At 42.8% G+C, this 17,415-nt stretch overlaps 1 protein-coding gene across 1 annotated transcript in view; it reads left to right on the top strand.

Moving 5' to 3' along the window:
• LOC105368515 (uncharacterized) overlaps positions 1–17,415 on the top strand; it is a 213,967-nt gene that overhangs the window by 52,572 nt on the left and 143,980 nt on the right. Inside the window, exon 4 of the mRNA XM_011507528.1 lies at positions 9,691–9,723. Within this exon, the coding sequence (XP_011505830.1) occupies positions 9,691–9,723 (33 nt within the window). The remainder of the gene's footprint in view (positions 1–9,690; positions 9,724–17,415) is intronic.

The following is a 17,415-nucleotide window of genomic DNA, read 5'->3' as shown; positions in this document are numbered from 1 at the left end:
GGGGGGGGGGGGGGGGGGGGGGGGGGGGGGGGGGAGAGGGGGGGGGGGGGGGGGGGGGGGTGGATAGATGGATGGATAGAGAGGAGGTTTATCCTCTCCGGCCCCATTCCTATCAGGTCGTTCGTGGCTATAGTTTGTTCCGTATGGGAAAAGAGTGGAAAAGACGCGAAGGAGAAGGGAACCTGCGCTGTCGTGGCGGAGGACGGGCGGGTAAGTCGAAAAGTCGAAGGTCCCTGGACCCTCGTTATGCATGTAATTTTGGTGGAGTGGGGCGAGGCTGCTGCGCCTTTTGTCCGCCAATGGAAAAGCCTCGGTTGATTACGGCCGAGGAAACGTCGTTGCTCCTCGAGATACGGGTTTTGGTAATTATACGCTACAATTCGGGAATTTCTTGTTGATGAATTCCATTTGGAGCGTCGCGGTAAATATTTCTTTTCGCGTGTCGCTGGCCTTCTGGTGAATTTACTATCATCGTTCATCCTCTTATAAAATAAATAACGCGCATATACGCCTCTTATACAATATATAACCATTCTGTGATTATACATAAAACTGTAAAGCTCTTTTCATTTTCTTTTCGTAATAAAGAAAAAAGAAACGAAAGAGAGAGAGAGAGAGAGAGAGAGAGAGAAGAAAATTATTTTAGTGTGGCATTGCTATCGTGGCGGTATAAACGTATTTAGAGTATTTTGCGAAAATTGCTTGAAATAGCGTAGATAGCTTAGAGAAAAATCTGTCGATTATCGAAGGATGACTCGTCTATTCTACGCAGCTTTCATTATAAAACAAATTGAAATTAATAAAAGTGAAGGGACGCTAAATTTATATTACGAGGTTTCTCCAAGTTCGGCCACGAAAGAAGTTCAATTTAATTTTAAGCATAAAGTATAATATTTAAAAATTATAAGATACTACTTTACGGATTATAAATTTTATAAAGAAAATGCAAAACAAATTATTATCAGAAATAATGGAATAAAGTATCCCGGAGTTGTTCATCGAAGCGTACGAAAGATTTGAATTTGATGAAAGTATAACGAACCTGCCTTCGCTTTTTCCACGTTACATAAAGAATAAAACCATACTCCCGCAAAACTGATTCTTTTACTGAAGAACTGACTGCTTTAATATGCTCTTTTTAGTCCAGAAAAAGTAATTCGCTTGAATGCTACTTTCTTTAAAGGCATAATTTATTCCATTGCCATCAGCGGACTCCCTCTCCAATGTCGCAATTTTCAAATGTCTCTTGCGTGTTATCCCTTTATTTTTTCCATGACCAACGGTATCCAACTATACACCACTGCATAAAATTGGTTACACTACCCACACCGACTCGTCTGTTTTATCTAATATTAAGCTCGCGTCAAAATCCCTTGAAAGTCATTTTTATTTCAATCGCTTATGATTATTCATTAAAATCTTACACATTATCGTATTAATTCGACACTCCTTACCTCACTTTTGCCTCTTAATGCTTTATACGTTAATTGGAATTCTCAATTCTGTTATTATTATTATTAATTTTTTATTTATTTTTTTTTTTTTTTGATTTTTGTTTTTGTTTTTGTTTTTTTTTTGTTTTTGTTTTTGTTTTTGTTTTTTTTTTCTCTTCTATTCTACGGAGTCGTACTTATAATTTGCGTAAATTCATGGAAATTTAAGGTTCATTCGGTACGTAGATGGTGGCATAAACTGTCGATAGTCTTACATAATGTCCTCTAAACTCTAAACTCGTAATTATTGCCAATAAAAATTTCAATATTTCGTTCGCTGCATTATTTAATTGCGCGAATTGTTTGCCACATATCTGCACAATATATTCTGATTGTTGAAATGAAAGTCTCGATAACTATGGGCTTGCTTTTTTTCTTCCTTTTTCTCTTCCTTTTTTCCTTCCCTTTTTTTCTTCCTTTTTTTCTTCCTTTTTATTGGCTGTGGAAAACACATAATTGGCAAATATGCCGTTAAAGTGTCTGGCTTAAAGGATTTTGTGGAAGTTCCGAACAGCTTTCGTTCCATTGAATGGAGGTAATTTGCATCGGTAAGGCATGTTAATTCATCTAATGGCTCTCTCGGCACATAACTCAACGGGAAATACATTTGTTCAGTTGCGTATTACCGACAGCTAACTGAAAACTCAACAACCGGCCGTAATACAAACTGCTCCACTTACTTCAAACGAGAATTTCATTCCAAGCCGCTCACTACGATTAATCATCAAAGTTACTTTAATCATTCGTTGCTTAAAAACTTAATTGTTTTTCAAGAGTAGATTAATGTTGCATATAATCATTGCGTGAAAAGCTATGGGCGCAACATCGGGACAAAGCCGAACACCATTTTGTATGCATGCATAATGCGTGTATATTATTGTGTATTGAAGAATGATTTGTATCTAAAAGAAGTCAATTTTCAACATAAAGTCGTATTCCTCGAAGTTATAATTTCTTGTCATTGAAATTCGTCATTGACTCTTAAAGTACATTGGATTTAACAATTTCATATATTAATCCAGTGACAAATGAATAATTTAATATCATTCAATTCTCTAGCAAATAAGTCTTTGGACTTTCACATTAAATTCATTATATGTTAAGAAAGCTTAGAGCAATTTATGTCCAATGTAAAAACGACAAATTTCTTCGACAACAATTATTATAGGAATTTATCGTGAAAAGGAGTTTTTAATTACGCAATAATGCCGGGTTACGTAATGATATAAAATTAAACATACTTCGTCCAGCCGACATTGTGTTATATTAAAAACACATAATAGATAACAATTATTGGTCGTACGAGAGACAAAGTAACATTTCAATCTGAGCTTATAAATTAATATTTTTCATCATAACTACAGCAATGTTATAATATAAGCCACGTTGCCATAAATAATATATTTCACTATAGGGCTTAGAATTCTCGGCATCCTTCATTAATATTACATTGTTTTTTTAATGATTTAATTAGGATGTAATTTGATTTTTAATTATCCGTCGACACAATATAATTAAAATATTTATTACTTAATAATAGATAAATCAGTGAGTAAAATTAATTATTACATACCTTTTTATCTAAAGTACAGCAATATCAAGCGTTTTATATAAATGTTACATAATAATCATAATAATTATTAATTAACTAACTAAATAACTGTTGTCCCTTTTTCTCCAAGTGAATAACTCAAAGAGAATAACTATTACCTGGCGGCAGAGGATCATATTTTTGCATGTTTTATATGGAAAGGAATAATGCAGCGTTTCCTGCAGCAATTATTAATCGGGTGATCATCCTGACAAATATAGTGCTGTGTTACAATACCGGTCAATCATCGTGTGAGATATATGTATGCGGTACAAACGACTTAACGGACATACTGCTGCTACAAGGGAACAGAACAATGAAAAGGAGAGAGGAGATAAAAGAAAGAGTTCTGTGTCCCTACGTAACTCTCATTTCGGCCAATTTTAGTTTTTTGTCGGGGCGGCAACCGTTGACTTTACTACCGAAATCTCATCTCCCTCTGGCCTCTCTCTCTCTCTCCCTCTCTCACTCACTCACTCACTCACTCACTCACTCACTCTATCCTTATATCTATCTATCTATCTCTCGTTCTCACTCGCTGGCTCACTCACTCCATCGTGGTGCCCAGTACTTTCTTTCATCCATTAGTTATACCTTCCCCTGGCGAATTCTTTTTTCCAGCTCACTCTCTCTCTCTCTCTCTCTCTCTCTCTCTCTCTCTCTCTCTCTGTCTCTCTCTGGCACTCTCGCACTCTCTGTATATTTCACTCGCTCTCCGCCTCATCTCGTTGGAGCATGCGCATAGGCTTCTTTGTTTAGAGCCGACACACGGCCTTCCCTGTCTCTTCGTCCTTGTCAAGTTAACGCGGACACGTCGTCAGCTACGTATGCGAGAGAGTACGTCTGCATGAAAGTGAGTCGATGCCTCTGTTTCCGAGGCAGACGAGAGCTTCCGTCGCGAGTCTAATCTTTCTCCTGGCGAGTCAGCACACGAAGCCGAGAATATAGGGTGATGGAATTAGGAAAGAATGATTAAGCGCGCGCGCGCGAGAGAGAGAGAGAGAATCGAAGAGGAGATGCAGCAAAGAAAAGTAGATGGAGATGCTCAAAGTAAGACCAAGATATATGTATTAGTGTCGGTAGACTGAGAAATAGAAGAGGTTGGGGGAAAGCTGCTTCGATATAAAAAGAGCGGGAGGAGGAGGTGGAGAAGAGTGAGATAGAAGAGCAGTGACTGATGGTTAATCGGAGGCGTTCTTGGGATACCTTTATTCCGCATCTCTGCGCGTTACCACTGCACTCTTTGCGCGAATAGCCCGTGCAATCATCAATCTTAATGACTCTTTTGGCAATTGCACACACTTCGCCGCTGCACCCGAAATCTTCTTTAATTTTTTCACAGAATGGCGGTGCGCCACTTTCTAAACCTCGTCCGCTCACCATTATCCCATCAAGGCGCATTACGAAAATGCAAAGTACTTTTGCATTAGTTAATGTTTAAAAAAAATTAACCTTTCAGCTGCCCAAAAGCCCGATATTATTGCATTATTTCAAATAAATTGTAGGAATGTAGTAAGAACGTACGTGTCGAGTCTATAATGAATTACATTTTACAATTTCTGAATTAATGGCGATTCCGTTTCTATCAATCGTATTCCATCTATCGTAATGAAATTTTCATTGCGCAGCAAAGAAATGATTTTCTTCATTGTAATTTCTTAGTTAATACGCGCGTACAATTATACCGTGCTGTTATTACCAGCAAAATAATTATATTTTTTGTTTGAATAATAATCGCACAATTGAGCTAATGGCATTAAAAATATTCAGACAAAAGTCATAATTAAAAAATCGAAAACGTAATCTCAAGGCTCTATAAGGCATTATAAATAACAAATAAAGATAATTTACATGGCTAAGTAATTCAACATTGAAGTACTTACGTAAGAATAATTATATGTATCTGACTGGAGAGATGTTGTCGATTGCTTTAGAATTATGAGATTCGCATGGGTGATTAAATGAATGGAGCAGGCTGGCAGAAAATGAGATATTAAGTATATTAAGTGACGGATTTATTGTAAAATTTTGGAATATTCGTAAATAAATGTATGCGTGTATAAAGGAAGGATCAGTGGCTATTTTGAGCGGCGTTGATCGGTCCGATTAAACTGAAGAAAGCAAGAGTACAAGAGTTATTGCCGCATCGGTGCAATCCATGTATATGTGATTCGACCGAACGACTGGCATTTTTGTCACTAGGACATTCGCCATTGGGAGTCGATGAAACCTTAATTTCATTATTTTCTTTCACTTTTGTTTTGCCATAGGAGTAATTACTTCGTATTCTATGAATATGTCCTTCGTAATATTGGATATTCATTGTTTACATTATGTACACGCAGATTCGCTAATTTATCCACAATTTTCTCTATACGACTATGTATTTAAATATACAAGCGAGTGTCGACTACATGCATACATCATCAAAGCTTTAAGATGCATCAATCTCGCGTCTACATACATTCATAAGAACTTTCATAATGAGCGAGCTTATTGTTGGCAACACTGAGACTCACTTCAGAATATCATAATAATGTAACTAACTGCACTTGTGTCAGCGAGTAAATCATTTTAATGAACTTTAAAATGATTAGACAGTTATCTGAACAAATTGGTTTAACCAACAGTTGTATTAATTAAAATACGAACTAAAATAATAATTATAATAATAATTGTTAATACTGTGGAGCATACGGTTGAATAATGTGTCATACTAATATAGAATAATTCTAAACCGCGTTACTCATTAAGCGAACTGCTTACGAAAAATGCTCGTTACTGGCAATTGATGGAAAAACGAAAAACAGCAAGGATTTTTACTCTTTCCTTATCCTCTACTGCACAAATGAATAAATGAAAGATATTACATAATATAATAATGCACTATGTTGGCTTTAAATAGATAAGCACGCTAGCGCTTTCACGCATCCTTCCCGTATGCCAACTTTAATAAAGCGGTGTGCAGTTGGTAATATTTCATTTCAATTTATTATTCCTTGGATTTAATGAATTTTGATAAAAAAAATTCCGAGAGCTCTTGAAAAGTTCCACCTGTCGTAGCATTGCAATAAACACCTAGCTGATTAGCTGCAAAAAGGCAAAGCATTCGTCAAGAAATCACGTAGAGAAAGTGCTCGAGAGAAATTCTCAGTCTCTCGAATAGCCGACTGATGGCAATTATAACGAACATTCCCACTCGGCCGACAATAAGCGACTTACACAACCGCTCGGGAATAAGAGAAGATATACTCATCCGGCCCTCCATACTAAACCACGGGCCCAGACATCGCGAGTCCAGCCCTCGAACTCACCGTCGACGCTTCTTACTACGCTTCGACGTATCTCGCTCATTACGTCTCTCGTATGCTAAAAAAAATCTCGGCTTTCGACGATTAAGAGCGCCCGCTAACTCAACACGGCGAGCCTATCGATGAATGCGCGGCGCCTCGACGCGTCGCCGTCGGCCAGGTCATTGTTTGTCGTTAATTGCCCACGGGGCTCCTCATCATTCGTGCGTGGCCCGCTCAGAAACGCGGCGACCGCCCGCCGTCAAATATTCCGACTCGCGCCGCTCCGTTTATTCATCTCGCGGGGGGTTGGCGGTGGGGGATGGACTGGCTGACTTACAAATAGGCCCATGATCTCGCGAGAGGCAACTTTGTTTTCGCCGCGATCGACAGATCGAGATAAGCTACATCGAGATACAGCGGCCGCGGTCTGTATAAATAATGAAATAAAGGGATCGATGGTCAATGAACTTCTCGGCGATAATCTCGTGCGGATAACTGTCTTAATTATATCATTTCTCGCGTTGAGTTGAGTGCAAAAGATAAAGTCCGTATGTGTGCCATTAGATTTTTTTCAATTATTACGCATTGTCTTTCGGCTTTCTACGCTTCCTCTCTCTCTCTCTCTCTCTCTCTCTCTCTCTCTCTTTCTTGTCTTTATTTTTCTTTTCCATTTTCTTTCCTTTACGTATCCTAGCGTAATTGTTTGCCGATTTTATCGCTTTTAAATTGTGTAAAACTCCGATCCGCGCTATGATTATTATAAAGAACAAAATTTTACGTCTATTCGGTATGCTAAGCGACTTGCTTGCGCAGATGCTGTTGTTGGTGAAATGTTGCCGACTTCTCGGCCCGCGGATGAGAAAAACGTAATACATGACCAATTATAAACAGTTAGCCAAACCATTTCTTACTTGCCAATTAGAATTCAAGCGAAACGTTTTCGGTATGGTAATTTCGCACGATTGTTTTTCAGAACACACCTTCCCATGAATAATCAAAGCTTCGACTCACTAAAAAGGACATATAAAATAAATATCCACCGACTTTTATATAGAATTTATTTCAGCCTAATATTGCTGGTTGTTGTGGATTGTCCTTTATCGAACTCTTGTTCATTAATTATTATAATAATATGATGATTAATGGGGGAAGGGGGAAGGGCAATCGCTCGAATTAGGCTACACTTATCATAATGCGCCACACGAGAATTTCATAAGCGACGACAGGTGTTTAATGTCGGAGAGCACAGTTATTTTACCGTTCCTAGTACAAGGAGAATCACTTTAAATAGATGATGGTTTTTCGTTTTACTTAGAAGGTGATGATGATTCACTTTCATAAATATTTGACGGAATTTTATGGAGAGGCAGTGACGGTATAGGTGAGCGCGCACTTACATGGCTGATTGCTGTATCGAAAGACGTACTTATTGGATGAAAAGCGATTTAGCAGGAAAATGGCTAATTTTTCATTACATTGATTTTATTATTAATCAGGCCGATGTGGACATTATTTATTCATTGCTTCGATTGCTATTGGTGGCGTAGAATAAACATGCTCTATCGCCTTTATCATCGTCACTTTTACAACTACATCTACAGCCACTCGACTGTTTGCTAAGAGATAGTGAGAGAGTGCGTGAGTGAGTGACGGAGCAAGGCAGAAGTATCGAGGGACGACGGAGGCGTGGAAACAAAGAGAGAGAGAGAGAGAGAGAGAGAGAGAGAGATTGAGAGAGAAAGAGTCAGCCACGCTTTTGCGGCACTTTGCCGGTAGTCTGCACGCCCCCAACGTGACGTGTACGTCCCTAAATGGATGGATTACTCAACACTTGTCATGGCTCGCTAATTGAGATTCAGTTATCCCTCTCCCTTCCACACGCACAAAGGTACACGAGCATTCGGTCGCGACGTGCATAAAGCCAGTGCTAGTCGCTCGAGGTGGAGAGAGCGACAGCGGAGAAGCCGAGGTGCTTTCTCCGAGAGACAGGAGGCGCTCGCCCGCCAAGACGTTTAATATTTACTGTCCATCGCCGGGGCCTAGCAGCTAGATCCTTTATTTTTCGCCAATACTTATACGCATCTCTGGGTGGGTATGCGTCGCTGGCCTATTAGTGATTCGCGCGGCGATTGCCGTGCGCGCGCGCGCGACGTCGAGGCCGCATAGCCGTCATTTCGTGGAAAGTATTAGAATAAGCGCGATTGCGATCATCGGCCGGATAAAGTCCCGTCCCCCTTTCTCCGGCAGCCGGAGCCGCCATTATTCCTCATCCGCAGTGGGTCTCGGAGGTGCTAGGCGTTCGCACCTCGTGGACGGCTCGAAAACGGAATACCAGATGTCAGTGTCGCCTGAGCGTGAGCGTCACCGTGCTCGTAGCCCGGGCCACTCGCTAGCCTTCCCAATGCTTATCGGACCCATTCATCTCACTCCCCCACTCTCTCTCTCTCTCTCTCTCTCTCTCTCTCTCTCACTCTCACTCTCCCTGTCAGTGTCTCGGCTTTGCCATCGATCGGACCAACGAAAGCTGGTGAGGCCAAGAGGGAAGGAGTGGCCAGCGGCATCCGGGATGGTGGGCGATTCTCGAAAGGAACGTTACTCCGTCCGGCCGGAATTTCCGCGCTTTCCTTGCACGTGGTGAAGGGACGCGAGACTATGCCGAGAATATTTTCGACTTAGCGAGATCGATTCGTGACGGCCGTTTAATGGCAAAAAAAGAGAATCTTCGAACGTCGACGAGCCACTCCCGCCCTCTTAATGAACTTTTTTCTTTTTTTTTTTTCATTGACTAAATATATCCCAACAATATAATTATGGTTTACTAATTGAATGGATATGGATAAACAATGGATGTATGCAGGCAGGCATTCTATATTTCACGTGACTGCGTTGAATTTCACAATGCCGGGATTTAGGACTATTATGAAAATTACAGCCAAATTGATGAAATAAATGCTTTAGTTGCCTCAAATAAACCTATAATAATCTTCTAATAGTTGTAGTAATCGTACATGAGTTACGCTAATTATCACGAGTGTCGCGAAACATTAGCCACGAAGAAGTATCGGTCGTTAACAGTCGAATATCATTAACGTGAAAATGTAGCTATATATAACGAGCCATAACACGACTCGTGGCGAATGAAAAACCATCGGTTTGCGATCTTTCAAGTATAAGACACAGCACGAATCCCGGTAAATTAAGTTATCCGTAAAAGCTTCGTTTAACCGCAAAAAGCTATTCATAAACACACAGTAGTCATAAGCCTATTTTGCAAGTAATGTGTCTTAAAAAGCGTTGCCTCGTTCTGTTACAGATTCTTGCGACCCAATGTCGGATCGAACATACGGTGAGTACAAGAGTGATCAAGCAGTCGTACTTTCCCGCATCCCTCTACCCTTCGGCGGCGCGAATTCAACAGCGACAACAGTGTCAAGAGACAGCCTCGTTAACGGACCATCGCGCTCGTAGAAATTCCTAACAAAACTGCTCCGCCTCTTCTTCTCCTCCTCCTCGTCCTCCTCCTATTCCTCCTTCTCCTCCTCGTATTCCTCCATCTTCTCCTTCTCCTCTTACTCCTCCTCCTCCTCCTTCAGTCTTTGCGTCGTGCGACGCGAATTTTTTCCACCCGCCGATGCTTTGTCCGTCCTTGTCAGTCCAAGCGCGGTTATCATAATCGGCGCTTGCGAGCGAGTCGTTCGTCTCCGTCCGCGGAGAAGTGTCGCGACTGCGGACAAAAACTCGCATTGCCTCTTCCGTCCCAATCCCCTCCCGTCAACTGCCAGCCGCGAGCGTCTTTATACTTTCATGATCCTTCGTGAACGCACTCGACAACGCTCTCGGTCCAACACGCACCTGGGCACGCACACTGGCTGGCGAGACACCGCGGCATCTCGCGCACGACACAGAAGCCCGAGGGAGGGAGATTTTTTTCAAGACTCACTAAAGCTATGCTTCGCGAGCACGCGGTGCATTAAAAAAATTAGATGTTACGAATTATCCGTTTCTTGCGAGCGAGACGTCGCTGCTCACTGTCGGTTATCAAAGAGCGGAATATTACGTAGCGAGCAATGATGCTTCTCGTAGCCGAGCGATTGATGCCTCTCCGTTGCGGAGGAAAGAAGCGTAAATTCCTGGCTTTGCGCTTAATTCTTCGGCTGCGATTGAAGAGACTCGCGCGAAAAAGAAATTCCGAGCCTCTAGATCGGCCGTTTCGGCGTTGCCACGTCCCGAGCTCACGATGGACGACTTCACCCGTATTCTGGAACTGTGGCAATATTATTTACATGACAACTTATACATTTACACAATAATGGCTGCACATGGAAAAACGGCTCTTTCTTTTCCTACATTGACGACATTCGACATTTCATTATTCGTCGTAGCTTTATCAAACAGTCAATTGCTTCATACAGCAGCGAAGTATGTGCGGAATAAGTACTTGACAAGCAGTTGAGACGATCAGTTGATCGTTGGCCGTCTATTGTCATTGTTGTTATTGTTGTCATTACGAGCATATAGACATACATAGCCATAGACGCGCGCGCTCACACACACACACACACACGCGCGCGCGTACAAACACACGTACACACACAAACAGAGAGAGAGAGAGAGAGAGAGAGAGAGAGAGAGAGAGAGAGAGAGAGAGAGAGCACATAAGTACAAATATAACAAAACTATTGTAAAGATTAAATAATTGGAGAGTATGAATTGTTCGATATCTCGAAGCTAAATACTACAGCTATTTATCTACATATAGGATTTATCGCTCGTTATCCCAAAATTATCAATACTTGATAAATGATCGTTCATCTTATACAAAATAATAGCAAACTAGCGGTTTATAACGAAGATAAAGAATATTGAGAAGTTTATTGAGCTAAGGACTGAGACTAAGACTAAGGCTAATCAAGAATCGTTATTTTCACTACACTAGCGATACATAGATTATAGATAATGTGAAAATCATTGGAAAGAAAGCTGCCCGCCGTTTCATCATACGAGACGTTTAAAAGTTAATAACTCAAACAATTGGCTGTGAATGCAAAAGTAATGCCAACGTTCAAGTTTTTTTCCCTCTGCATTATGATTATCGCGCACCATCAACACACACACACGCTTAATCTCAACCAATGGACCACTTTTTACTTCTCTTACCTCCACTTTTGTCCCACTGGACTCTGCCTACCCACGTATACCTACATCTTACCCCCTCGCAAAGCTAATCTATCAGTTCTCTCGATTATATTTTCAAAAACTTCACTCCAACTTTTAACTCCCTATTCAATTATCCTGTAAATGATTTTTATTACGAAATAATGTAATGATTATCGGCCGTTTTAATTATAAAATTATATTCGCTGTTTCGCATTAAGTATCATCGTTATTCGTTCAGAATTTTTGCCGCGCTCTTTATAATTCTCACTTTCATCCTTTCGACCGTTCTTACTTTCAATACCACGTCAAACTGGCTTTTAATCGCAATTCCCACGACATACTCTGCTTCGGCTCCCAAAGCATTAATTCTATTTACGAGCAATCTCATTAGCGTCCGAAATTCGCTTCTCATCGTCAAAGCATACAATTTACAAAATGTTAATTACAAAATGTTTGGGCCATTTTTCTAATGCAATGACATATTACGTCGTTGACGGTTATAATGTTACGAACTTTTCCTCTATCTAGGCACGAAATTTTCCTTAAGCCATTTTATCGTTCCCCAACGAAACCTTAACTACTTACGTGTTACGCCTAGTATGTAAGACCCGGCTCTCCCGAAACTGAGCGACCGATGCGAGGGAGCATTCGGCGGGATGTTCGCTACGTATGACGAGAAGGGCTGGAGGACGAGGAGGAGAAGGAGGAGGAGGAGGAGGAGGAGGAGGAGGAGGAGGAGGAGGTGAAGAAAGAGGAGAAGGAGCCGAACGTGGACCATCAAACGCGCCGACGGTAGATCGAGGCACACTGCTCTTCTTCGGAAACTTTTAGTGACTTTATTTCCGACGAGTGCGCAATTGTTCCAGTTATGAAAGTCGCTTGTCCTCAGTATCGAGGTTAATAAAAGAGACGGTGCAAAAGTAATCAGTGGATGAAAGACTGGTTTATCTCTGATACACGGAGGGCAACTTTGTATGCGACTGTAATTTATGGTTTTCAAGAGTTAATTATACTTGTGTGATATTTTGTTCGGGTTGTTTTACCGCAGCTTGGTTAGATCCGCCGTAATAAAATCAGCGAGTGAATTACTACATTATAAGTTGCTGTTTCTTTATTTTCGTTCTTTTTACCTCGTCTCTTTTTTTCCTTCTTTATCTTGCATCTTTTTTCTTAACATCAGAAAGTTGATTTTTGGCTTTCCCGTTGTTGGCGGAATAAACAACAAAACCAAAACATTAATAATTTCAATTACGAGGCAGCCCAAAGTTTCGCGATGAACTAAGAAAAAAACTATCGAAAGAGAGCTAATCAGTGTAGACATTGAATTCCCATTGAATAAGATATTCGCGGACTCGCCATAACTTTGGAATAATAATTTGCACGAGGTTATATGCATTGATTTACGCTTTATGCTTTATGATTTTCCAAATCAATCGAGCGAGAATGGAAAAATGAGATGCCCGATGGCTAAGTACGGCAATCTAACAAATTAAATAAAAAAATAAAAAAAAAAAAAAACGTAGCACCTATCGAGTCAAACGAGTCAAAGAGCACGGAAGTAAAAGGCAAAATAATGTATAAAAGAGCGGCTGGAGCGAAGGATAAAGATGTGGAGAATCTTGGAAGCGTGGCGAGGGCGTCGCCATGTGACAATCGCTCGGAACCTACTCCGGATTTAAAATAAACACGACCAGGAGCCACTGCTGTCGTAGAGAATCAACAGGTCCATTAAGAGAGTGTAAAGCGTTTTGAATTCAACCTCGAGGGGGGCATGAATCCTTGGCGCGAATCTTTCAGTCCTGCCGCAGGGGTGGCTCATCGTCCGAACGATCCCATGCACCCCGACGTAATCCGTGCCAACGAAACAAGTCCTACATATATAAAGGAACGAGAGAGAGAGAGAGAGAGAGAGAGAGACAGAGAGAGAGACAGAGAGAAAAGAAAAAAGCTAAAAAGATAAAGGAAGAAAAAATGACAAGGGAGGGATACCGTGGCGTATCCGTAGTGCCCGAATGCGGCCGAGGCGGGGAAATCCCGAGATGGGGTCGACTCTCGTATATGTCAAGGCGGGACACGTTGTACGCGCGGATCGCATACACGCGGGGGCGACGACCAGTCGTCTGCCCCAGAACTTCATTTTTTGCCGTTCCGACTTCCCCTCGCCACCACCCCCTCCCCAAGAAATCCATCTACACACACACGCACGGAGCATCACATCGGCATCCCACCGGCATCCCACCGGCATCCCACCGGCATCCCACCGGCATCCCACCGGCATCTCACCGTCTCTCTCTCTCTCTCTCTCTCTCTCTCTCTCTCTCTGGCTCTAGGTTGGACTGGCGGCCGAGAGAAGGCGGAGGCAGTCGTCGGTTAGGGCGGTAAGCAACGCAGGAGCGCGATAGATGTATAAGCGTGGATCCCCCATGGAAAACTTAAAATAACAGCGCTCGATCATTCTGCGGATGTTAGCGCTGACACGGCCCCACCAGGACGTCGAGGTGCCACGAACCTGATTACGTATTCCCCGAGTCCAGCGCGATCCAACCAATTTCTTCCTATAGTCAGCGATTTGTGATGTTCACCGAGCTGTTGTGTTACGCCTGGACCGCACATCGACCTAGACGGGCTTTTAATGATCGGATCCTTGGAGAGATGATTTCGAATCCCTTATGCGTTCTCTAAGTGGGATTCTGGATTCTCAACGCTCTCCCCGTCGTATAATCGTCCGTCTACGATCTTGCATTCGCTCCACACCCGTCCTAACTCTTTATGGCTTTTCGCCCGTATTACCCTAATGATGCACGTAGATCGCCAATTGCTTAAGGACTCGTTGTTATTTCTCAAGGTGTTTGTAAATTGTATTCTAAGTAGGAAGCGAGTCCCTACTACTTGGAAAATATGAAGCGCGAATTAATCAACAATTGTCATGAAAAGATGTGCCAATACAAGCTTCAAGCCCATTAAATAGAGACGGTTGACTTTTAATTTGGACAATGGACTATTGGACTATGTGAGTCGTCGTGAGAATCGCTTAAATTTCCTGGTTACATTGGACGGTTGGTGAAGCGAAGTGGTTCGTCAACCCACTTGGAAAAGCCGTGCCGCTCTTATCGGTAAAGTAGATTAACAGATTTTGGCGTATTACGACTCGCAGAACTACCTACGGATATGTGTGAGAGAAAGTTGTATATCGTCGCTCGCGATACACATTGACTTCGATGTGGCATCGTTCCTTGGGCAATGACAATTGATGGTGGAACAAGTTATGCAACGCGACGCGCACGGAAAAATCGAAGGCACCACGATCGCCAAGGCAGGTGCAATGGACCGTCGATGTAAGTCCCCCACCCCCACCCCAGTGGCAATTACCAGGTTCAGGCCGCATCGGGGCAGAGAGCGGACTCGGCTTATAAAAGTCGCATCGAGACAACAAGGAGAGTGTAGTCACCTCTTAAGCAGGAACCCGAGCTAAACGAATCTCGTAGCCCATAAAAGTTGTTTTACAAAAGGCCGAGTATCTTGGCCGGTCGGCTGGCCGCTCGGTCGCGCCGTCGATCGCACAATAAATGTAAAAGCGAGAGCTTCTCACCGCGCACACGGACACGGAAGCACACGGACGCGTGCGCCCGAGGAGGCCGAGGCGCACAGTCGCGTGCTGCGATCGCCGAACCTGTTGTACCGGAGGATATAATGTATAGCCGGCGTTGTTATCGGGAGGTTGAGCACCTCTTCGATGCTCATTACAATGTGTCCCGCCTCCGGCGACAGGTAATCAGCCCCGGGGTGGGAAAGAGAAGGAGAGATGCCGATGCCAAGGCGGGGGCGGTGGCTGACCTCGCCCAGGGCCTCTATTTTTCGTCCTACTCTCTCGCGCGCCCGCGCGCGCACACACACACATACTATCTATCTATCTCTCTCTCTCTCTCTCTCTCTCTCTCTCTCTCTATCTATCTATCTATATATATATATATATATATCTACATATACATATATTTATATATATATCTCTCCCTACGTCGAGACGCTCTTTGTCTCCTTGATCTCTTACCTTTATCTCTCTTTCGGTTACTCTCTCTCACTCTCTCTCTCTCTCACTCTCTCTCTCTCTCTAACACACTGACTCCTCTCTCACACGCGTGAACCCCAACTCAAGATGAGGATCTTTCCTCTCTCTTGTTTTTTAGTTTTTTCATTCATCCTTCGTCGCTCGCTGTTGTCGTTTTCGTTCCTTTTCGGATATACACGTCCATTTAACTACCTGCGAAAGCGGCTGTTTTGAATTCCGCTCTTTCAATGAATCTTTGCATGCCCGACTTTTAATGCAGCTTGACGCCGATAATGATATGTGTGTTGGGCGTTGATGAATTTACAGCCAAACTCGTAGTATTTTTATAATATAACTTGCGGAAGAGTTATCTTAATTTACATATTATTATACACGTATAGCTTCGAGTAGCGGTAAGTTAGCGATCGATTTAAATTCGAAAGTCAAAGGGTCAAGATTACGATTAAAAGCGCATTGGCTCGTGGATTGCTGATACGCGCGGCAGAAGTAGCAGGACAGAGTCCTTTTATTTTTTTGCACGGCTCATTGCCATTCGATATAAGAGAGCAGCGACGATTATGCCCGAGCGCATTTTAGGCAGGAAATGGCTGGTTTGCGCAGGTGCCGAGCTCACGAACTCTCAGTATGAATGCGAGTGAATGCGTAAGCGCAAGTCTCCCGTTTGGTTTGCCAGCTTCGTTATTTATGCAGGCGCGTGAAAGAGGAAGAAAAGGAAGAACCGAGAAGACAAGAGGAGTATATAAGAAAGAGGGAGAGGGTAAGGGGGAGAGAGAGAGAGAGAGAGAGAGAGAGAGAGAGAGAGAGAGAGAGAGGGACAGAGAGAGACTTGGGCGATGGGGAGGGGATGGGGAGGGGGATTGGGGGGGAGGGGGGGTTAAGAGGGAATTTTACGGAGTACCTTATGCCGTAGTTTTGGCCAAAATGTCTCGATGAACAATCGATGCTCGGGTCAACAGCAGCAGCAGCAGCAGCAGCAGCAACAGCAACAACAGCGTGCACAAGAGATTATCCCCTCCCCACCCCCCACCCCGTGTCGAGCGAGCCGATAAAATCTGCGTTTTCGTAAACAATGTGTTTTCTAAAGTTTTAAATCAATTCTCGGTAGTGATAAGGATTCCTCGGTCATGGACTTAACAATCTCTCTGCATTATGGATGGGAGATATTGTAAAGGAAATTGATCGACTCCTGTGGATATTTCATATATTTCCCTTATAAAATTACACTACTTTGATCAACGCTTTTTATCATCGCAACCAATGGCTGACTCACTAAAATACATCTCGTCTTTATTCGCAAAAGCCACGCTTAGCGTGCGACATTGCCCGGGGAGACAATTCACTACCAAGGACATCATTTCGAGAAGCCAATAAATAAAGGAATAAATGCAGACGAAACTAAGAAACGAAAATATGCCGAAGCCGAAATAAAAAGGGCGAGACATGCAGTGGTAAAGAATGATTTGAGGGAGCGCGTTCACGAACGTCAAGCTATTCAGAAAATTTGCATCGCCGTGCGCGTCCTTCGAGCCGAGTTCTTCTTGAAAATCGAGACAAGAAATGGTCCACCAACCCTCGATAACTGTTTCCAGCGATCGCGTCCACGCGGTCCCGCAAAAAGTGGCCTCTCCAGAAACTCCCGGCCGTCAGCCGCGTATCCGGGAAGGCGATATCGAAGCTCTCGCAGTGCGGATGCTCGCGCGATCATCAGCAGCGAGGACTTCCCATCAACGCCTCGGATTCTCGGAAGCGGCCATAAATTCTTTTCTTCCTCGCGAGCTGCCGTTGAGGAGAATCGAGATAGATCGGACGGGAAGA

This window comes from Ceratosolen solmsi, unplaced genomic scaffold (assembly GCF_000503995.2).
Source record: "Ceratosolen solmsi marchali unplaced genomic scaffold, CerSol_1.0 scaffold6, whole genome shotgun sequence".
NCBI classification, from domain to species: Eukaryota; Metazoa; Arthropoda; class Insecta; order Hymenoptera; family Agaonidae; genus Ceratosolen; species Ceratosolen solmsi.
This window is presented reverse-complemented; position numbering and strand designations above follow the sequence as displayed.